This window comes from Lygodium microphyllum, chromosome 22 (assembly GCF_053477565.2).
Source record: "Lygodium microphyllum isolate KBCC chromosome 22, Lygodium_microphyllum_v1.1.10, whole genome shotgun sequence".
Classification (NCBI taxonomy): domain Eukaryota; kingdom Viridiplantae; phylum Streptophyta; class Polypodiopsida; order Schizaeales; family Lygodiaceae; genus Lygodium; species Lygodium microphyllum.
Genome location: NC_141156.1, coordinates 34,432,679 through 34,457,286, shown reverse-complemented (window position 1 = coordinate 34,457,286; position 24,608 = coordinate 34,432,679). Strand labels below are relative to the sequence as shown.

The 24,608-nt window shown below is 40.1% G+C and overlaps 1 protein-coding gene across 1 annotated transcript; it reads right to left on the bottom strand.

Moving 5' to 3' along the window:
• Positions 1–254: 254 nt before the first annotated feature.
• LOC148017015 (uncharacterized) lies at positions 255–5,320 on the bottom strand. Its single transcript, XM_087662531.1, has 2 exons — positions 1,743–5,320; positions 255–1,065 (listed from the first exon to the last, which is right to left on the bottom strand). The coding sequence occupies exons 1-2, from the start codon at positions 4,402–4,404 to the stop codon at positions 674–676; spliced, it is 3,054 nt and encodes a 1,017-aa protein (XP_087518657.1). The 5' UTR covers positions 4,405–5,320; the 3' UTR covers positions 255–673.
• Between the last annotated feature and the right edge of the window lie 19,288 nt (positions 5,321–24,608).

Below are 24,608 nucleotides of genomic sequence, written 5' to 3'. Positions count from 1 at the left end.
CCTGCCTCAAATCTTCTGGCCGTAACAGATTTTGAATTTCAGAAAACTATATGGACTCTTGAAAGGCTTAATTTTTGGTGCCCATGGCCCCACCTGATCATTATTTTATAAATGCGATGTATTTTTCAGGTGCCTTGGACCTCATGAGAAGGTCCTCAAGAAGGTCTCCGAAGCACACACCAGAGGACTCAGGAGTCTTTGTAAAGTGAACTAAAACGTCTGTTCTGCACAGAAAATTGAACCCTCGGTGTAGCAATCTCCATTTGCAAACTCAAATTAATTTGGCAGGTTTGAACTTCCAAACCTGAAGTATACTAAAAATAAGTCATTTCATGATGACAATCCTAATTGGAAATACTCAGCTCAATCAGGAGCAGCAAGTACAATCACATTACACAGCCATCCTTGGTGCTAAACAAGTGTACTCAAAGGTCAATAGTGCTACTATACACAGCTATATAATTAGGGCTCATTGCGGACCTCAACCATGTTTCCATTGGTCAAGCTTTTGATCGGGTGGTTCAAGTTGCGATTTCAAATGCAGAAGCTGTAAGTTTAGCTTGCAGCTCATTTTATAGAAGCAAACACTTAGTAAATCTCCTGTTTGAAGTCATGATCTTCAGCTTAATATAACCTTGACAAGTTTGAGATCTGGAGTATGTATGATGAAAGTTTAGATAAGGGGGCCAGATCCGGTCCTAGTTATACTTTTCAAATCCTTGGCAACTGTGGTGCCTTTCCTTCTGGGTTTGGCCTCTGCAAGCATAGTCACTACATCTCTCATGGAGGGGCGGTCCCGAGGTGATCGGCTCGTGCAGAGCAGTGCGATGCGTAGCACCAGTAGCATCTCCTCCTGCACTGTGCTACAGGAAGCCCCAACGTTAGCATCCAAAGCATCAACAATCCCAGTTTTGCTCCTGATCTTGCTCCTCACCCACTCCACAATGTTCACAGAATCACCAAACTCTGCATCTATGGGCCTTCTCCCAGTTAGCAACTCCAATAAGACAACCCCAAAGCTATAGATGTCGGTCTTCTCATCCACCTTGAGGGTGTAGGCATACTCTGCACACAATCCAGTGGAAACAATATTCACTTATGTACCGAAGAAGGCTCAAACATTAGCATTTAAAATTTTGAGATAAGTACTGTAACCATACACACAAAATTCTAATATCTAAAGCATGTTTGACGTGACTTTTTATAGAGCTCCCATATCAAATTCATTCTCAACCAACCTCAAAACCCTTCAATCAACTAATCCAAAGAGCATCAAGGAAACCAGCAAATTAAGCACCCCTAGCTATCCCTCAAGCTTTGCTCACATCAATGATCAGATGCAATTCAGCATGGCTCTATATCTTGCATGGAAAGCTTAGCTTTGCAATAGATACAACATTAACCTGAACATAGAAGATCCATCAGATCACTGCAATGGAAGCCGGCCTTTGTGGAACAATGGCATTCAGTGTAAAAACTCTAATACATGACCATATGCAATTGCCCACAGTCTGATGTTCACATGGCAAATAGAATTGAATAACAGATCCACCATAGCTTAAACATATGATTAATCAAATCACTTCTCTTCAACAGTATCTGTGTGAAAACTCTTAACACACTTGCGCAATCCTAAGTACCGATAATAATCCTTACTCTGCATGATGCGCTACACTGGGAAAATGATGATTAGACTCTGTACATGGTTCCTTAAGTCTCTTTAGATTGGGAAGACAGCTCACCTGGTGCTATGTAGCCATAAGATCCTGCAATCATTGACATGGACTCATTTGTTTCAACCAGCTTAGCAACTCCAAAATCTGCCACCCGAGCCTCCATATTGCAGTCTAGAAGGATGTTATTGGACTTTACATCTCGATGGACCACTTGGGGAAAGCAATCATGGTGGAGATAACACAGACCCTGTGCAATACCCACAGCTATGTTGTACCTTGTGACCCAGTCTGCGAGAATGTAAGCTCGGTCCTTAGCATGAAGAGCATCATCTAGACTACCATTTGTCATGTACTCATAAACAAGCAGAGTGTTGACATTGTTAGAGCAGTAGCCCAACAGACGGACAATGTTGCGATGGCGGATGCTACCCAAAAGATCAACTTCAATCTGAAACCCACGAGCCGATTCTTTGTTGGGAACACCTTTGTGACTCATCCACAGTTTCTTCACTGCTACTACCTCTCCACTGGGCATTTCTGCCCTGTAAACAGTTCCGGTTGCTCCACGCCCGACAATGTTCTCATCTTTAAGTGAATCTAGAATGTCATTGCTTGTGAATGCCAGTCTCTGAAATGCAGTAAGCCTCCATGGCCATTCATCCATGTCTTCGAATGTGTCCTTGCTGCACATTTGGGAACCATATTGCTTGAAGAGACAGCGACCACCGGCAACAAGAATAAGCAATGCAATGCCAAAAACAGTCCCGACCAGCCATGCCAGGGTCCCAGGACCTCTTCTCCCTTGATTCATGGACTCCCCATCACCACCCGAGTCTATGCAAGAATGGGGCAGCATGCCTCCACACAGATTTGGATTGCCCTCAAACGAGCTGGAGCTTGCAGTTTTGAACATTCCTTCTAGTGGTACAGGCCCCGAAAGGTTGTTGTAGGAGACATTGAATGCCTCAAGGGTAGTGGAGTTCTGGAATTGGGTAGGGATAGGACCTGTGAGCATGTTCTGTGAGAGGTCAATCACCTCAATGTTCTGTATGCTCGCAAGCTCAGAGGGGATGATTCCTGTCAGCTGGTTTTGTTGCAGTTGAATGGTGATCAATTTCTGGCAGCTGCTCATGCTGGGAGGTATGGCACCTGTGATCATGTTCTGAGCCAGGGAAAGTGCGGTGAGGGAAGTGCACGCATCAAAGTCAGTTGGAATGGTGCCAGTGAGATTGTTGCCAGAAGCAAAGAAGGCTTGGATGCTGGGGAGCTGCCATATGTCCATGGGGAGCTCTCCACTGAGCTGGTTATATGAGACATCAAAGTAATTGAGCTTGGATGTGTTGCAGAGATCAGGGGGGATGCTGCCAGTGAGCTTGTTCCTCTGCAGCTCAAGGCGTGTGAGCTTGGGGAGTGCACCAAAACCACGGGGGATGGGGCCGGTAAGCTCATTGTCCTGAATTCGGACACGGAGGAGGGATTGGCAGCTGGCGAGGTTGGCCGGGATGGGGCCAGAGAAGCGATTGGAGAACATGATGAGCTTGGTGAGGTTGGAATGGAGGCAGAGGTCGGCGGGGATGGGGCCGGAGAACAAATTGGAGGACACATCGAGCCACTGCAGGGGCGAGGAGCGGCCGAGGCCAGGCGGGAGGGCGCCGGAGAAAGAGTTGTTCCAGATGAGGAGGGTGAGGAGGTTGGGAAGGTAGCCTATCCCTTCAGGCAGGGAGCCATTGAGGGAATTGTACATAAGACTGAGGAGAGTGAGGTTCCGGAGGTTGCCGAATTCGGAAGGGATGCTGCCGGAAAGGTTGTTGACGGAGAGGTCGAGCGACATAAGGGACGACATACGGCCGAGCTCCGGTGGGATGCTTCCGGAGAGGCTGTTCCGGTACAGGAAGAGGGTGTTCAGGGAGGAGAGGCCGCCGAGAGATGGAGGTATGCTGCCGGAGAGATTGGTGCAGCACAGGTCCATGTATTCCAGGCTATGGAGGCCCCCCAGCTCCGGCGGGATGCTCCCGTTATAGCGATTGTAGCCGATTACCAGGTGTCGCAGGCTATGGATGTTGCCGAGAGACGACGGAATGGGACCCGTCAGGAGGTTGCCGGAGAGGCCGAGGTACGTTAGAGACGAGAGGTTCCCCAGCGATGGAGGGATGACCCCCTCTAGAAAGCTGCCGCCAAGATCGAGGTGCTGCAGGTGCGGCAGGACGGAGAAGCCTGCAGGGATTTCCCCAGTAAGATTGTTGGAAAACGCCGAGAAGAACACCAGCGACGACATCGTCGCCAAGCCGGACGGAACTTCCCCGATGAAGAAATTTCGGCTGACGTCGAGATAGGCCAGGTCCGGCAGGGCGCCCGCCGTCAGCGCCCCCGCCGGCAGCGGGCCGTCCAGCGCGTTGCAACACACGTTGAAGGAGGCGAGCGCCGGGAGACGCCGGAGGGAGGCCTCCGACAGGCCTCCCGACAGGTTGCGCTGCGAGAGGTCGAGGCCGGTGACGGAGCCTGACGTGTTGCACATCACGCCCGTCCACGTGCACGGATAGGAGTCGCTGGCCAGCCAGTCCGACAAGTGGCCGAAGGGGTCCTGCATGCCCGCTTTCAACTCCAGCAGCGCCGCCCCGTCCGGGCTCAGCCCCGCCGCCGTTAGGCTCATGCACATGATCATAACGGCCGCCGCCGTCAACCCCACGACGGCCCCCGCCGTGATCTCCTTGCGCCTCCCTGCCGCCATCTCGCACCACCTCTCCCTATACCTGACGGAGCCGCTGCTGCTGACGGAACGTTATCGATGATCACGTGCTGGCTGCTCTGCCGCTGGCGGAACCAACGATCGCGACTACGCTCGATGACGGAGCTCCTGCCGCAACAAATCGACGGATTATTACTCGTGCCACCCTCTCCTACCTCACGCGCCAAGCATCACCCTAAGCAGAGCTAATTCTCAATCTCAATCTTAATCTTAATCTTCTTCTTCTTCTTCTTCTTCTTCCTGATTATATATATCGGCAGCTACGGCGGCGCACTCCACTCAAGCGGTTGCTTCACTTATACTGCACCGTCCATCTCTCAACTACGACATCCATCATGCTGCCTTGCTTAGTGCATAAACTGTTACTAGCAGCTGAAGCTCTGCATCTGGTTCCGGCACTTAAGCTATGGCGCCTCTAACTGATCTGATAGAAAATAATGCCCTACCGTAAGCCTTACGTGCACCTATACACTACTCATCAACTTCACTGAGCTTGCTCAAGTAATTGAGCTGCCCCAGCTTCATGCCTTCCAGCTCCTGGCTTGGCTATGGCGGCTCTGATTAACACATCGCAGGAAGCATTAATCAGCACTGATCTAACTGTAGCCTAAAGTACAGGGTAGAGGGAGACGGACTCTCGATAGAAGGAATGGGAGGAAGAAGCTCTTGCGCTTACCCTATAAATACATCGATAATGCTGCATAGAATAATGACCTTCGTTCAAACTACGATAAAAAGCGGGCAGGCGACACACACACGATCATCGCAAAAGGGCACTGACGGAAGGGGCCATGATTTTTCACAGAGGCGGGGGAGGGGACACACTCACGCACCAGAGATTAACATTAGTTTTTTGAAGGGGGGACAGAGAGAGAGCGGTGCAGGGTCGAGAGAGAGAGGGGGGGGGGGGCCTCGTGAAGAGGGTCGACGGAAATTGGGTTGCATGTGGATGCTCCGTCCAGTCCATTTTTTTAAACGATCCCCGAGAGGCCGATTTGACAAACTATACACAGTAATAATACACTAGTAGGCAAGACTATATAGTCTATAGAGCAAAGTCTACACCCCCCTTCTCTCTCTCTCGTGGTTTTCTTCGACCTCCCTATTCCCTAATCGTTCATCTTGCCACCCCTCGATTTGCCACCACCCCCGCCCCCTCCTTCTATCTCTTCATGAGACTAAAATTCAAAGGATCCTTAGGTATCAGTTGTTACCAACACTTCTTGGAAACACTTATGAAGAAGCATCATAGTCACAAACACTTTCTATCGAAATTTAAAAGGCAAATTGCTATTGCGTTAATAATATGGAGCTTACATTACCTAGGAACTTACTAGACTTTCTAAAGTCTTGCAAGTAAAGTCAGCCTCGCGTGGCTGCCTATTTGACTTTCATTACTCTTATAAATCCAATGCTCACGTTACTTGCTAGACCATGTCCCCTTAGAGTATGTCCACACTCGTCCCCTTAGAGTATGTCCACACTCCTTACTAGCTATGAGGATTACTTTTGATGTGCAACATATGTCCTTATTCTCATCCTTATTACATCCATTTCCAATTAATGTTCATAGAACCCAATATTTGACACATCGAAAACAACAACCAATTTTCAAAACATGAAATATCATGCCCTATAAAGAGAGTCATGCAACTTGTGCTCAAGCAATTGCAAGATATGTTAAGCAATTTCTTCTGCTTCTTGAACCTGCAAATAAAATCTTTTACCATTTCACCAATGGTTAAATCATAACTATATGCTATTCCTTCTAATTATCAAGGTGGCTTATTCTTTATATCGTATGTTAATTGTGTCCTTAGACTTTTGGTAATTGTAGCATCAATGTACAAAAACAACATTTGTTTCTCAATCTTCAACATATATAGAAACCTTACAACTAGTTAAAGAAAAAAAGTTTCCTTTTATTGAACATTACAAGACACAAAGCCCCGAGATAATTTTGTATCCATGGGATCATACACTATAACAAAATTGAAGTAGAGATGTGAATCCTTAACCCCTGTTAGTGGGCATGTTTAATTATGTGATAACAATTGCATTTTCACATGATGATTAAAAAGTATCACACACACAATTAAATGTGCTCTAAAACACACAAAAATAGCCTCACCATTAATGCATGTTTCATTGTTAATGCCCGTTTAAACATACTTCTAAGCACGTACAAGTTAGTCGTGTCTATACTCCTACTTTCAAATTATATTTAGTTGCATTGAAAGAGAAAAGAGAGGAAAGAGGACTTGGAGGGGGAAAATATACAGAGAAAAGAGAGGAACCATTTTCTTTGATCTCCAAGTAGAGAAGGGTTGTGTGTATTGACAAGAAAGAGGAGAAGATTCTTCTTCATATCCAAAACCATGTATGCATTTTTTCCTTCTCTTTTTCTTCTTCTTCTTCTTCTTATTTCTTTTATGTTTTCTTATTTCAAAACTTCCTTGAATAATATGGATATTTGCTCTCCTTTCTTCTCTTTCTTTTACTAGTTGTATACAAACTGCCCACTTTTTTTAAAAAAAGTGAACATGCGTTAAGTCATAGGGTATTAGCACACGTAAACATGTACATAGTAGCTCACTTAAACGTGCAAGTAATAGTGTAGGTAATGGCACAGAGAAATGTACAAGTAATGGTGCAAGCAAAAATCTAGCTAATGGTGTTGTTAAATAAGCATGTAAACATGTGGATGAAAGTGCATGTGAATATACAAGTAAACCTACAAGTAATGGTGCAAACGAAGGAGTAAGCCATAGCACAAATAAATACCCAAGTAATTGCATGAGTAGACATCTAGATAATAGCAACCATATAATAACACATGTAATAGCATAGATAATAATACAAATAATTGCTAAAATAATATAACCTTTTTTTGTATTACTTTTCTATACGGGCTTAAAGTTTTCATTAATAAAAATGTGTAGGTACAAGAAAAACACGGGGAAGTTCTTCTTCAATTGCAATATGATGTATTTTTTAATCCTTTTCTTTTTACTTTTTTATTTCTTGTTTCTTAAGTTTTTTGAAGAATATAGATGTTTGTTGGTCTTCCTCTATGTTCTTTCATGGTTATGGTAGTTTAGTCATGTATTTTGTTTTATTTTCTTATGTAAATGCATAGTGGCATCTACAACAATGCCTCTAGTCACATATATAGATGTGCTTAGAGTGATGTAACAGAAAACTAAAAACAAGATAGTATTTCTTCATATTACTTTATATACATGGGCTTGAAAGTTTTTTCATCTGAAATTTGAAGAAACAAGATAGGCACGGGCTTGAAGTTCATCTTTGAGTGAAATCTTTCTCCAAGGAAGAGTGTTGTGTGTATTGACAAGAAAGTGAGGCAATTTCTTCTTCAATTCCCAAATTAAATATATTTTCAATCTCTTCTTATCTTCTTCTTACTTCTCCACTTCTTATTTTCTTTATGTTCTTTAATAGCTTTGGTAGTTTCGTTCTCTATTCTTTTTTTTTTTTTACGTAAATACATAGACTAGACTATGAAAATGCATAAGCTAGTCTAGGCTATGCATAAACATTGGTTAGGCATAGGCATTAGCAAAATCAATGCCTAATGAGCATGAAAAAAGGGTTTTCTTCAAAAAAAGTAGGGAGTTGTTGATTGTAGAAGTATGCACACTTATGCAACCAATAACTCCCTCTTTTTTTTTGCCAGTATCTAGCATGTTTTTATGCATGTCTAATCATAGCACATATAAATTCACATTTAAAGCACCATAAAATTAGTAGTTGGATTGTGGATAAAAGCGTGTAAGTTGTGTTTGTCCTTCACAAAATACATGTGACATTAGATGACGGTCTCTTGAGGGTTCTTAAGCACGATGTTAAATGTCACAACTCTATAGAAACAGAATTTGTATCCTTTTTCATTAATTTGTCTATATAATAATTTATTAAATTTATTTCCTTTGCACTAATTAGATATAAAGAAAAGTGCATTGGAGTTGGCCACTGATGAGTGGTCACAGGTTATGGTGGACCCACACGGTGGGTTAGAGAAAAGATAGTTCACACTTCCACCTATATGACCCGATTGGGCGCCTGTGACTAGAACTCACGCATATCAGGGTTAGACTCGCACACAGAAAGGATTGATGCCTTGAAGTGTGGGCTAGATCCACCAGAACAGACAGTTACAATCAACAAGATGGCATGATCATGAAATGCTTGTATAATGTGCATGTGTGGGCTGAAAGCTTGAAATGCACATTTCTTTGCATAGGAAAGTCACATGAAGATTCGGATACCATTTTTGCGATGTACACGGAAAAAGCTTTCATATGATACCCATATTGGGGGGGTCCCTAAATTCTAGGAGATCCCTAAATTTTAGGAGCCTCGAATTAGCCTAAAAATGCTAGTCCTAAAAAATAGGGATGTCATTCTAAAAATAGTAAGTTTTGTACTCTGACTGTGCTTACTAAATTTGGTTGTTTCTATTCTTGACAATATTCAACCCAAAAAGGAAGGCCATAAAGAAGAGACAAGTGTCAAGGCACTTGTCACACAAGTTTCCAAGTGTCCCACCACTTGTCACATCTCATGACATGTGGCTGGACACTTGTCTTGTGCTACTCCACTTTCCCCTTTTGTACTACCTCTCCCCTCTCCTATAAATAAGAGCTCGTTTTTCTTCATTGAGCATCATTTTTCTTTGCTGTAAACTCATGTACAGCACCCACAGATAGCCAGAAACTGGCCCCATCCATCCCCATCATCATCCCCCACTTCTCCATTATCAAATTCCTCCATATTCCCTCTTCTATCACTGCTGTTTTACAAGACAGCAAGCCTGTAAATTCATTACAGCACCTCCTTCTTGAGCTCTTTCTTCCATTTTAGCTACAAGAAACAAGCTCTATCCCTGTACTGCTGATCAACGATGGAGAAAGACTGAATTCCCCTTTTTCTTCTCTCATATTGTAAAGAAATCAGTTCTTATCATTGCATAATAGATAATGCATGTGTGTTTGTACATCTTTGCATGATCTTGTGAGAGTGGGAATTACTTCTTCTCACTCTCAGGTTGATTGTAACTGAGCTCTTCCCTAAGGGACTTGGGTTGAGCAGAAATACATTCCTTCGGGGGGGTTGCCCATCTTCAACCCTCAATCTTGTCTCCATTACTTTTACATTTTTATGGCTGTAATTTTGTGAGAAATTTTCATTTTCAGCTTTAAGTGTTCATTCTCTTTTCTATTAAATCTCGAAAACAAGCAAATATCATAATTGTTAAGCATACTACGTTGTTCGGGGCGTTTACAGTGGTATCAGAGCTTTGGCTCGGTCCTCACCCCCAACACTGGTAGTGCTTACAACTATAAGTTTGTTTGTTTCAGCCCTTGCATTGAGTGCTTGAGCATTTTTTTTTCTTTAGTCTCAATGGATCAATCGAGTGCTATCCTTCAAGCCATTCAAAGTCTTAGAGAGGAGAATCAGCAAATTCGTGAGCAACTTCTCAAACTAGAAAAAGTTGAGAATCCCAAAGAATTCAAGGAAAGGAGCCCATCTACTTCAAGGAGACAAAGCCATACCAATGAAAGGAGCCGATCAAGAAGTCCAACTACTTCTAAGAGGCAGTCCCATTCTACTTCAAGACAAAGAAAGAGATCGCGTCGAAGCTCATCCTCTTCTTCAAAGTCATTTGGCGCCTATTCTGATGGATCCTCTTCTAGTAATGAAGAGTCACACCCTTCTCGTGGAAGACCTCATCATCGTCAAAGGCGTCGACATTCTTCACCCTCGTCTCCATCTTCATCCCCATCAAGCACTTCATCATCTTCAACCTCAAGATCCGAGCATGGACGAAGGAATAAGAAGAAGAAGAAGACTAAGTCACTATCTCAACTTGAAAAGAAGATCAAGTTCAGTATGTATGATGGTTCCCGAAATCCTGATCTTCTTCTGAAGTTTATTCGTCAATTTCAAATTTTGTATGGTCGTGACAAGTATAAAGAAAAAGAAAAGATTAAGTTTGCAGCTTTACATTTAACCGACTTAGCCCATACTTGGTGGACGGGGTTGGAATATGATCATGCTGCCCCAAAATCATGGCGGTCCTTTGTTCGCCTGATACAAAGCCAATTTCTTCCTGTTCATTTCAAAAGAGATGTAAAAATGGAATGGGATCGGCTTTGGCAAAGGAAAAATGAGTCACTTGGTGACTATACCAAGAGATTTTGGGAGCTACTTTTGAAGGTCCAACATTTCAAGAAGATCAGCAGTTCGGAAAAGCTTAGGAAGTTTCAAGGAGGTTTGCATTTTAAACTTCGTACTGCTCTTAATCATTATCATTGTTCTAGTCTCAGGGAACTCATTGACCATGCTGAGACATGGGAAATGGAGCACAATGGCAACAAATCATTCCAAAAGAATGATAAGAAGAGAGTAGCTGATGATGAGGAGTATTCAGCCCCAAATGAAGGACAAAAACAGTGGCAAAAGCAGCCATCAAATCAAAAGAAGATGAAGCCCTATGCACCTCCTAATGCTCCTCAATTTCGCTCCAATCTATACCCACAAGCAAAGCAATTTTCCGAAGAAGAAAAGCAACGCTTCATGAAAGAAGGGAAGTGCTTTAAATGTGGACAAACAGGCCACATAGCGAAGCAATGTCCAAACAAGGGACAAAGCAAGGTTTCTGACAACAAGCCTAAGTCACCAGTGAAAATCAATGCTATCAGTGATGTAGTTGCAAACACAACTCACACTCCAGAGACGCGCAAATTATTAAAAGCTTGGGGACAGTTGCAAGGTAAGCAAGCACTATTCTTGATAGATCTTGGGGCGAATGAAAATATTATTTCCTTGCAATTAGCTAAAGAGCTTGGATTAAAGAATGAAGAGATGGACACTCTGGTAGAAGTTCGCCAAGCTTTAAATGTTGATGAAGGTGACACAATGAAGACTGTGATACCCTACATTGGCAAGCTCAAGTTTCAAATTCAAGGCTACAGTGACGAAGATACCTTCTGTATCGGAGACCTTGATGGTTGCGATGTGATTCTTGGCATGCCCTGGAATCATAGAATAGATTCAACCATCTTCTCTCAGAAAAAGAAGGTAGAACTCACCAACAAAGGCAAGAAGTACGAGATCCAAGCTGGAGTTTCTGGAGACACCATACCTATGGTAAGCCATATGCAAGTCTCTAGAGCAATTAAGGATTGTGTTCAATGTTGTCTGCTTTATGTCACTGATGTAAAAGATAATATGAATGCTGAAAACCAAGAGCAACTTCAGCTCTTGGAAAAGTATAAAGATTGTTTTTTGGAAGATCTTCCTTATCAGCTTCCCCTAGAAAGGCCAGAAGACCATCATATTGATATTATCCCGGGCAGTTCTCCTCCTAATATAGCACCATACCGTGTGAGCCGTCCTCAACAAGAAGAAATCAGAAAGCAAGTCGAAGACCTACTCAACCGTGGGCTAATTAGGCCAAGTAGCTCACCATTTTGTTCACCGGTTCTTCTTGTTCAAAAGAAAGATGGCACATTCAGGATGTGCATTGATTATCGAGCCCTCAACAAAATCACCGTGAAGAATCGGTTTCCTATTCCCAGAATTGACGACATTTTGGATCGTCTAGGAGGCTCAAAGGTTTTCAGCCGCATTGATTTAAAGAGTGGTTATCATCAAATTAGGGTAATACCACAAGATGTACACAAAACTGCTTTCCGCACTTCATACGGTCTTTATGAATTCTTGGTAGTTGCTTTCGGATTAACCAATGCACCAGCCACCTTTAATCGAATGATGGAGCGCATCTTTAGAGAGCATCGACAATATGTCGGTACTTTCTTTGATGATATTCTTGTCTTTAGCAAGAATGAAGAGGAGCATCATCAACACTTGGAAATTGTTCTACAATTACTACAACAAAATCAACTCTTGGTAAATGGTAAAAAGAGTGAATTTTTCATGCATAAAATAAATTACCTTGGGCATGGCATCTCTTTTGAAGGAATTCAGATGGATCCTGAAAAGATCAGGATAATCCAAGAATGGCCTCATCTTCGTGATGTACATGAGGTGCGATCGTTTCTTGGCTTATGTTCTTATTACCGCCGCTTCATCAAGCATTTTGCACATATGGCTTCTCCACTTCATGACCTTACAAAGAAGAAGATCTCTTTCCAATGGAAGGAAAAAGAGAAGGCAGCCTTCACAAGGCTGAAAACAACTCTTACTTCTGGACCTGTTCTTATCATTCCAGATCTGGTAAAACCATTTGTGGTGGAAGCAGATGCTTGTGGTGATTGTATTGGTGCAGTGCTAAATCAAGAAGGCCATGCCGTAGCCTTTGAAAGCCGCCGTCTAAATGATGTGGAGAAAAGGTATGACATTTATGAAAAGGAGCTCTTAGCAGTGGTTCATGCTTTAAAGATATGGAAACATTATCTTTTAGGCAATGAATTCCTTATTAAAACCGATCATCAAAGCTTGAAGTATTTCAAGACTCAAAAGCATTTGCAGGAGAAACATGCAAGATGGAAAAATTTCTTGTCTATGTTTCATTTTCAAATTATGTACACTCCAGGGAAACAAAATGTAGTTGCTGATGCACTTTCTAGAGTGCCTCGCATTGCAACTATTACAGTGGCTCATCATGAAGATTTTCAAACGATGAAGAATACTTATGATGAAGATACTGATTTTGCAGCAATTTGGTCAAATTTACAGCAAGGAGGTTCTCATCCAGATTATTCCATCAAAGATGGTTACCTTCTCATGAACAATCGCCTTTGTGTCACTCTTCCTGTTCGACAAAAGGTGCTTAAAGAAAGTCATGAACCCCCTTATGCAGGGCATAGAGGGAGGGCAGCCACTCTAAGTGCAATTGAGCGCTACTTTTATTGGCCAACATTATGAAAAGATACACATAACTTCATTGAGGCTTGTCTGGTATGCCAAAAATCCAAATATGATAGGCAGAAGATTCCAGGATTGTTGCAACCTCTTCCAGTGCCCAAAGATCTATGGGAATCTATCACAATGGATTTCATCTCAGGTATTCCAAGAACACCTCAAGGTCATGATATGATTTGGGTCATAATTGATAGATTCAGCAAACAATCACATTTTATTCCATGTCATAAAACATTGAAATCCGCACAAGCTGCAAGACTTTTCATTCAACATATCTTCAGATTACATGGTATGCCTTCTGAGATCATTTCAGATAGAGACTCCAAATTCACAAGTAACTTTTGGCGTGCTTTATTTGAGAATTTGGGAACCACTTTAAAGTTCTCCTCAGCTTTTCATCCTCAAACTGACGGCCAAACAGAGGTGATGAATCTCACTCTTTTGGATATGTTGAAAGCTTATGTTAGTGAACATAAGTCACAATGGGAGAAATATCTTCCATTATTAGAGTTTGCTTACAACAATACAGTGCACTCATCCACAGGGAAAGCTCCAAATGAAATAGTACAGGGTAAAGTGATTCCTCCTCCAATTATTCGCACTAAAGATAAGATTTTTGCTGCTGATGAGTTTGCTTCAGATTTAAAAACAACAATGGATCAAGTTCGAGCCACTATCAAAGTTGCGCAAGAGCGACAAAAGAAGCAAGCAGATAAACGAAGAAGACCTTTGGCTTTTGAAAAAGGTCAATATGTCTTGCTAAAGTTTGATAAAAGCAGGCTCAAACAAGGTTCTGGTCAAAATTCATCTTTTCCAAAGCTCTCCAGTAGATACTTTGGACCCTTCAAAGTGATTGAGAAAATAAATGAAGTTTCTTATCGACTTGAGCTTCCTACTCATTGGAAAATACATAATGCTTTTCATGTAAGTTTGCTAAAACCTTACATAGGACCAGAACCAAAGGAACCCATTACTGAAGATCCCCCAGAAGTTGAAGAAACAGAGCAACTCTTGGAACCTGAAAAGATTTTGTTTCTCAAGGATCGAACCACGAGAAGTGGCCTTGTGACACGAAAATTCTTGCTAAAATTCAAGAATCTACCCACCACAGATGCACAGTGGGTAGATGAAAAATTCATGAAGGATTACCCAAATATTCTACAACAATATCAAGAAGATTTTCAGCTGAGGACAGCTGAATAAAAGCCAGAGGGCTGTCACAACTCTATAGAAACAGAATTTGTATCCTTTTTCATTAATTTGTCTATATAATGATTTATTAAATTTATTTCCTTTGCACTAATTAGATATAAAGAAAAGTGCATTGGAGTTGGCCACTGATGAGTGGTCACAGGTTATGGTGGACCCACACGGTGGGTTAGAGAAAAGATAGTTCACACTTCCACCTATATGACCCGATTGGGCGCCTGTGACTAGAACTCACGCATATCAGGGTTAGACTCGCACACAGAAAGGATTGATGCCTTGAAGTGTGGGCTAGATCCACCAGAACAGACAGTTACAATCAACAAGATGGCATGATATGAAATGCTTGTATAATGTGCATGTGTGGGCTGAAAGCTTGAAATGCACATTTCTTTGCATAGGAAAGTCACATGAAGATTCGGATACCATTTTTGCGATGTACACGGAAAAAGCTTTCATATGATACCCATATTGGGGGGGTCCCTAAATTCTAGGAGATCCCTAAATTTTAGGAGGTCCCTAAATTTTAGGAGCCTCGAATTAGCCTAAAAATGCTAGTCCTAAAAAATAGGGATGTCATTCTAAAAATAGTAAGTTCTATACTCTGACTGTGCTTACTAAATTTGGTTGTTTCTATTCTTGACAGTATTCAACCCAAAAAGGAAGGCCATAAAGAAGAGACAAGTGTCAAGACACTTGTCACACAAGTTTCCAAGTGTCCCACCACTTGTCACATCTCATGACATGTGGCTGGACACTTGTCTTGTGCTACTCCACTTTCCCCTTTTGTACTACCTCTCCCCTCTCCTATAAATAAGAGCTCGTTTTTCTTCATTGAGCATCATTTTTCTTTGCTGTAAACTCATGTACAACACCCACAGATAGCCAGAAACTGGCCCCATCCATCCCCATCATCATCCCCCACTTCTCCATTATCAAATTCCTCCATATTCCCTCTTCTATCACTGTTGTTTTACAAGACAGCAAGCCTGTAAATTCATTACAGCACCTCCTTCTTGAGCTCTTTCTTCCATTTTAGCTACAAGAAGCAAGCTCTATCCCTGTACTGCTGATCAACGATGGAGAAAGACTGAATTCCCCTTTTTCTTCTCTCATATTGTAAAGAAATCAATTCTTATCATTGCATAATAGATGATGCATGTGTGTTTGTACATCTTTGCATGATCTTGTGAGAGTGAGAATTACTTCTTCTCACTCTCAGGTTGATTGTAACTGAGCTCTTCCCTAAGGGACTTGGGTTGAGCAGAAATACATTCCTTCGGGGGGTTTGCCCATCTTCAACCCTCAATCTTGTCTCCATTACTTTTACATTTTTATGGCTGTAATTTTGTGAGAAATTTTCATTTTCAGCTTTAAGTGTTCATTCTCTTTTCTATTAAATCTCGAAAACAAGCAAATATCATAATTGTTAAGCATACTATGTTGTTCGGGGCGTTTACATTAAACACTCTTGTAAAAAATTTAAAGTTCAAAAAATGCATAAACATGGATGCATATGGACCTAATCCCTTGTAATGATAATATTCCCCAAAGAAAATGTGCTTCTAAGCATAGTGGAATGAATGTATGAGATAATTACGCATAAGCTCAAAGGCCTCTTTATAATCAAATGTCTTGAAAGTTTTAACTCCACTACCTACCCATCCAATACAATAACATCTTTGATCATGATATTTGCAAGGAGGGCAAGAAGGATTTACATCATCCTATCTAAACCTTATTAGGTAATGCATCTCTAAGTATGCAATGGCATGTTCGAGATGAGTCCCCCTAAGGTTTTTTTCCCTCAATTAGAAGTACGTGTTTAGGGAGGAATCATTAGACCTCATGATTGTCAATGTTGTATATTTCACTCCACCACTTGATGCCATTTTGAGAGAGCTTCCATGATTGATAAAGTTATTAGTAGGACTAAGCATGATGTAGTGTGAGTGATCCTAAACACCCTAACTTTACGTCTTGGAATTAAGCTATGTAAAAGGCTAGTGTATCTATTGTTCCATGACTCCCAAAGATCTTGAACCAAAACAGATTAGTTAATATTTGAGGAAAGTTTTAGGAAAGTAAAATAGTTTGATTAAAATGCTTCACAACTTAGGCATATCCTTAATAGATAACTCTTTCTACATATATTGTATGAAGATTAAGTAATGTTCAAATTTATTGAAGCTTATAAAAATACCTATTGATCCACCTTAGATGGTATTCTATTAGTTAGAGTGTTCATAATTTGGAGTTTGAATGAGTCCCAAGATGATCCTTGAGAAGGTTAGATAATCACCATCCTCTCCCCAAAGAGAGTTCTTGTGCAAAGAGAGACTTGGGGGGTTTTTCAAACAAAGTGAAAGCAAATACATGATTGTATTCATAATAGACGCCATTGTCTATTGACTATTCATTATTATAATCACATGGGTTGCACATTTGAATATTAAACATGGCCAATACGTGGCATCAGTGGCCCCATGGGAAGATCAACAGGGTGGGAGAAGAGTCCCTAAAAAATAAAATATGAGAGAGAGAGAGAGAGAGAGAGAGAGAGAGAGAGAGAGAGAGAGAGAGAGAGAGAGAGAGAGAGAGAGAGAGAGAGAGAGAGAGAGAGAGAGAGAGAGTGTGTGTGTGTGTGTGTGTGTGTGTGTGTGTGTGGCCATGCGCACACTAGGAGGAACTCCACTCATAGACCCCTATGCCTCCATTGCTAGTACATTTTGCATCTCTAGCTTATGATATTGATTTTCTTGCATGTCATCATGTCTATTTTCTTCAATCATTGAAGATATGTTGCTTTCGCCCCACTCTCACCATGTTATTTCTATATCTATTTAGCATGTATCCTCACACATCCTAGCTCCATCCTAACAACGTTACTATGTGCAAATCTATAGCTTGACTACATTGGGATCCTCCTTCTTGGTGACCCTATAAGATTTTTAAAATTTTTCTTTTAAATTTAAAAAGAGCCACTGCCTGTGGCAAACGTCATCATCATCATGTATGTCATCATCATATTCATCATCTTCGTCTTGTCCTCATCTATGTCATCCTTGTCAATCCCATCTTCCACAAATACAATAGCATGATCATTGGGTGGCAAAGCTTGCACAACAAAGACACAAAAATCTCTAGAGTTTGATTAGGGAGCAAACAACTCCCATGCAATAACAAAGGAAAGCACACTCAGTGTTGAGTTAGCTAAAGGCTATATAAGACATAGAGCTTACGTTAATGGGTATTATTTTCTTCCCTTTGCCTATCACACTATGAGAGAGAGAGAGAGAGAGAGAGAGAGAGAGAGAGAGAGAGAGTGTGTGTGTGTGTGTGTGTGTGTGTGTGTGTGTGAGTGAGTGAGAGTTAGAAGGGAGAGAGAGAGAGAAGTAGGAGATAGTAATAAAAAAGGAGTTAGAGGGAGAGGTAGTGAGAGAGAGGGAGTTAGAGAGAGATAGTGGAAAGAAAGGGGAATAGAGAGAGAGAGAGAGAGAGAGAGAGAATGCCCAAATTATATTTTCCTCCCAACCGAAAAACCTTCTTACTTTGCCATATTCTAAGAATCCAATTTGTCTCACCTACTTATACTTCAAGCCATACAGATTAGGAGGTGATATAAGGGTCCAAGAAGAAGGGATAAAAAAAGAACGTGTTAGAAGAAGTTCACTTGCTATGATGGCCCCCAAGCAGCAGAGAGTTGGAGCAGGACAAGAGGTTGCACATGTGAACAAGCCCCATCCACACCAACTTCTACTCAAGTGCCATTGGATACATTTAAAGTAATTTTGATTAAGTTGATTGATTAGTCAGCTATTGATACTACTTGCAACAATGAAGAGAAAATAGTAGTTTCTATCCATCATTGACTATCCTTAAAATTATTGCACAATGGAAATGAATTGTCCATAAGGAACTAATCATGATTACCCCCCTTGAAGGAGCAAACTAGTAGAAGTACCTGTAGATGCCTTCCTCATGCATGTTAATGTGCATGTAAAAGTGTTACATGCTAACGTGTTATATCATCTAGGAGGAAACTTTAGCATCATGACTTTTGAAAAAAATGAAGAGGGTTTAAGGAGCATCGCATCCTAAACAATAGAAGGACTATCATGTATCATTGCACTCAAGGAGAAATAAGTCATCGATTGCATCTTCTCTTGTGGGATATTCAAAAGAAACTATTTTGATTTTGATAAAATGTTTTAAGTTATGCTTGCTACTTAGAAAATGACAATTTCCTAGTTGAGAATAAGCTGATTGCCTTGTTTTTGGATTTTGGAAAGAGATATTATGCCCACACGGGTGGATTCTTGGATACACCCTAGGTCTCCCCCAAGATTAGTGACGAAGCCCTACACTAAGGGGCTGGATTTGTCTACAATGGGTGCTAAGATTGGCCTCAAATATGAGAGGTCACTTTGTATGGAGGACATTAGGATAGGAAGCAACAAGAGTGCCAAGGGGAATCTGGCTATAAGTTCCTTGGGTGTTGAGGATCAGCCTAACCCCAACAAGCCTACGATGGTCTTCCTAGAAGGCCTTGATGCTAGATAAGGATGAATCAATGGATTGTGCCCATCCAGGAGTATCTAGGTACTTTGGATGCCGGCATAGCATTACACCTCGGAGAAGTCGTTGATAAATATACTACTTGCACAATTATTTTCAAAGACTCTTTGGAATTGTATTTGAATCCATGTATAATGTACGTGAATAAATGTTGTTTTAAAAGGCTAATTAATGATTTGATTGCTATATGTCAAATCAAATCATGCTAGGATTAATTAGCGAACTAAATAAAACCCTAGATGGAAGGGGGTGGTTAGATGCCCAACAGGTCTTGCCAAAGGTAGGGTGGTGTCAGTTCACCAAGAGGCTTCCATCACAATTTGAACATTAGATTAGGCAAGTCTAAGAAGAGCTGAATGGTAACTATCCTAGTGTGTCATTATTAGAATCCAATCGACATCATTTTAGGAGTCCAAAGTTGAGACTTTAACCTAGGATAGAGGGATTGATGCACATCGATCCCTCTCGTTTCTCGCTCTCTTTGAATCAAGTACGATAATAGTTCACTTCGGCTTGAGAGATAATAGCAATGCAATCACCTCAAAAACTGATGCTAGATAGATGATAGGAGAGTATAGCATATAACATAGGTTCTCATTTTAGGTTAATCCTTGCAGAGTTGAGATGGAGCAAGTAGTTCAAGATTACAAATGTCTAATTATTCTGATGAGTTCCAAGCAACAGTAGTCTTGATTAGTTCTTGATAGGCTACACAAGTACGTGCTATTGACATTCATTTAGGTAGGCACGTTACAAGCACGTTATAAACCCTAACAAGAAGAAGGACTAGCCAAGTGTTTGAGTGGTAAGAACCAATCACACATGCAAACATAGGTACCCAAACTAAGTGATCCACTTAGCAATGATTAAATCCTTAACCTTACAATTTTGAACCCAAATTTCTATTGCTAGGCTATCATCTTGGGCATGTGTTATGTTATTTCAACATCTAATATTATCATGGCAACTTTTAAGTTATTGATTTCAAACCTCAATATATTAATGTACTCTACAAATAAGCATGAGATGTCATGATTGAATTATAAAGGAATCGACTTTTAGTTTTTCTATTTGGTCCAAAGATCTCATTCCACGTTACTATGATGTTTCAATTCTAGATTAGTTTATGGATCATACAATCACTTAAATATAGCCCATGAACTATTGATTATTTCAAAGGCTTAGAAACTTCTAATTGTAAATACATATAGGTAGAAAACTTTTGACTCATTAGATTCACTAATAAACATAGCACGGGCTTTGCGCGCATAGAACGCTAGACCGCTTCGCTACCTCAAAGTGGCAAGCGAAGTTGCCGTGCTATCGCATGGCAACTTCGCTCAACAATCCATTTCTCATATTTCTCTCTCCTCTTTTTTCACTCTCTCTCTCCCCCAAATTCTTTATGTCTTTTTTTTCTCTCTCTCTCTCTTTCTTTCTTTGCCTTCTATTTTAGTTTATTTTTTCTTTTCTCCTGGTTCTCTCTCTCTCTCTCTCTCCTTTTATTCTCCCCCCTCTCTCCTCTCTTTTCCTTCTCTCTCTCTCTCTCTCTCTCCTCTTTTTTCCTTTTTTTTCTTCTTCTTCTCTCTCTCTCTCTCTTTTCATTCTCCTTTTAAATTTTTTCTTTTCTCTCTCTCTCTCTCTCTCTCTCTCTCTCCCCTCTATTTTTATTCTCTCTCTTTTTAAATTTTATCTTTTCTCTCTCTATAATTCTCTCTACATGTTCTCTCTCTCTTCTTCTTCTTCTTCTTCTTTCACTTTCTTCCTCCCCCCAGTCTCTCTTAAAGTATGTAAATTTTATATTCTCTTTATATATAATTATCTCTTTATGTTTATATTCTCTCTCTTCTTCTCCTCTCTCTCTCTCTCTACCCCCTTTTCTTCTTCTCCCCTTTCTCCTAATTTTCCTTTTTCTCTTCTCTCCCTCTCTCCCTTTTAAATTTTATCTTTTTCTTCTCTCCTTCTCTTTCTTTTAAATTTTATCCTCTCTCTCTCTCTCTCTCTCTTTCTCTCTCTCTCTCTCCCCCTTCCTCTCTCTCAAAAAATATTTAAATTTTAAAAAGAATTTTCTCTTTTCTCTTTTTTCCCATCTCTCCTCTTTTCCTCTTTCTTCTTCTTATTCTTCTCTCTCTCTCTCTCTCTCTCTCTCTCTCTCTCTCTCTCTCTCTCTCTCTCTCTCCTTTGCTTCTCTCTCCTCTTTTTTCCTTTTTCTCTTCTCTCTTTAAATTTTTCTGTTTTATGTTTCTTCTAAATTTCATCTTTCCTCTCTCTATAATTCTCTTTGTATTCAAATTCTCTCTCTTATTATTTTCTCTCTCTCATTTTCTTCTCTGTCTCTGTCCCCCCTCTCTCCTCTCTTTTTCTTTTTTCTTTTTCTATTTCTCTCTCTCTCTCTCTCTCTTAAATTTTATATTTCCTCTCTCTATAATTCTCTTTCTCTGTGTTCCCCCTCTCTTTCCCTCCCTCTCCTCTTCTTTCTTTTTTGCTCTTTGTATCTCTCTCTCTCTCTCTCTCTCTCTTTCTCTCTCTCTCTCTCTCCTTATTTTAATTAAAAAGAAAGTTTCTCTTTTTTCTTTTCTTTTTCTTTTAAATTTTATCTTTCCTTTCTCTATAATTCTCTCTCTATGTTTAAATTATTTCTCTATAATTTTCTCTCTATAATTCTTCTTCTTATTTTCTCTCTCTCATTTTGTTCTCTCTGTCTCTCTTTCCCCTCTCTCCTCTCTTTTCCTTTTTTCTTTTTTCTCTCTCTCTTAAATTTTATATTTTCTCTCTCTATAATTCTCTTTCTTTCTTTTAAATTTTATATTTCCTATCTCTATAATTCTCTCACTGTGTTCAAATACTTCTTTTCTTCTTATTTCTCTCTCTCATTTTCTTCTCTTTGTCTCTCTCCCCCTCTCTCCTCTCTTTTCCTTTCTCTCTCTCTCTCTCTGAAATTTTATATTTCCTCTCTCTATAATTCTCTTTCTCTCAATTCCCCCTCTCTCTTCTCTTCTTTTTTTTGCTCTCTCTCTCTCTCTCTCTCTCTCTCTCTCTCTCTCTCTCTCTCTCTTTCTCTCTCTCTCTCTCTCTCTCCTTATTTTAATTAAACAAAACATTTACATTAAAAAGTTTAATCTAACAGAGAGAGAGAGAGAGAGAGAAACCTAGACCCTACGCATGAGAGAGAGGGGGGAGGGGAAGAAGAAAAATTTTTAATTAAAAAAAGACTATTCTCTTTCCTCTTTCTCCCCCTTCTCTCTTCGTCTTCTTCTTCTTCTTCTTCTTCTCTCTCTCTCTCTCTCATTCTATCTCCTTCTCAAAGTGTGTGAAAAACTATGTTTGAAAAACTTTAAATTAAATTTTTTTAAAAAATATTTAATTAAAAAATTTAAATTAAAAAGTTTAATCTAACTGAGAGAGAGAGAGAGAGAGAAAGAGAGAGAAAACCTAGGCCCTACACATGAGAGAGAGAGGGGGGAGGGGGAAAGAATTTAATTAAAAAGGGGATGGGAAAAAGAAAGAGAGAGATTATAAGTGAGAGAGAGGGGAAGGGGTTTTAATTTAAAAAAGGGAGGTGAGGGGAAGAGAAGGCTAAAGGAAGGGGGAGAGATCAAAATGAGATATTGCATGTGAGAAAGAGAGGAGGGGAGGGGGTTTTGATTGAAAAAAGCAAGTTTGGAAAAGGGGGTAGGTTCGGGAAGCCCTCTAGAGGTTTGGGGCTTTCCAAACCTATAGCTAAAATAATATAGTAGTAAGATTGAGCCTAAATATTTGAACTTGGAATGTTACAAATTTGCTTGAGGGGGTCACTCATGCATAAATGTGTGTATCACATAGATTCAAAATACGATATTTTTAACATACCATTCTTATACATTTTTTACAGAGAGAAGGGTGTCATATAAAGGGATTATTTGTAGATTGAATAAAAAAGGTTTGTGTTTTATTCGTGAAAAATTCACAGATAAGGGGATTTATAAATAGGCATTGAACGCACATGATATAGGGGATATACATACAGTGAACCCCCTAAGCAAAATTACATTTTCTACTAATAATAGACAAAATACTTTGACAGGCACAATCATACTAAGCCATATCTTAATATATGGCTCTTACCGATTATTTGTACTTAATCAATCTTGATTGAGAACCTAGATCTACAATGTTGACTCATACTCTTTTCTTATGTTATCTTAAATAATATCAATGCATCATACATGGATAACATTGACAAACAATCCCAAGTTCAAAAGTTGTGAGCCTAGCTTTAATTTATTTAGATGCCTTATATTGATCACAAGGATAATGATAGTTAAATGGGATAACTCTTGATTTAGATACAACTTTGTTAAAGGAGATCCTTTGCTTCTTATGTCAACATGTACAATTGCTCATGCCTATAAATATTTAGTTTCTCTTACTACTTCAAAACCTAGGATCTCTAGTAGTATCCATGGCAAAGGATCAAAGACTTGGTTGGATGTTTGGTATGCTCACAGGGTAGATTGATTGAGCACATGTGAAGTTAAATGCTAGTTTGGTTTGAGTGAACCAAGAATGACTAGATGGTTTGGTCAATATAATGCATGGAAGAAGGCTACAAAAGGAAAGCTAGACTTCTTTGTTTTGGGTAAGAACTTTCAAAGGCTTTGATTTCTTGTGGATTGGGGTGTGACTCCCACATGATGAAAGCCTAAGGCCAAGAGATCCTCCTTTGTGAATGGTGAAAGCAAGTGAAGTATCAAAGAATCATGTGCTTATATTTGTCTCAAAGATTAAGAAGATTCTCATCAAGGATAGGAAGGAAATCCCTTTACAAACTTTGAACAAGAGAATGAATAGCCAAATGGTTACAAGTATGAACATATGTCTACTTTGCCATGATTATTCAGAATATGATTTTTTTTTTGCCTCTTTGAAGAAAAGTGTAGACTTGGATTTATAAGGCTATTTTGATGATGATAAGATCACTCAAAGGTAGGCCTCACTAGGAGTTAAAGTAAGGATGTCTCATAGCTTTTGGTTTGTTCAAATATCACTAAATTCGCACTCTTGTTTTGTTAATCTAAGCTCTAAGAGATAGAGTGGTTTTTAGTGGAATCCCTCAAGCTATGGCTGAGCACACTGACCATGTTGGTAAGGTTGCTGATGAAATTCCTAGGCTAGTTAAACTTGTAAAGGATGATAAGACTTCTATAGCATTGAGAAGGCTCGAAAACATGCATTACAAAGAAAAAAGAGTTCAGTTTGTAGAGACTTAGAAATAACCCATGGATGAAACTTCGATCAATCAAATATGTATTCTTCATAATCAAACTAGAGAGGGACACTAGAGTGAAGAGTTGGATTGGGAGACATAAAATAGAACCCATGGGATCTTTAATATGTATAGAGATTGGTGAAACATATTTAGAAGTCAGCTATCGAACACTACAGCCCAAAGCTCCCAAGGACCTACTCCACCAAGCGAAGATTCACAATTAGTTTGCACACTACCTACTGAA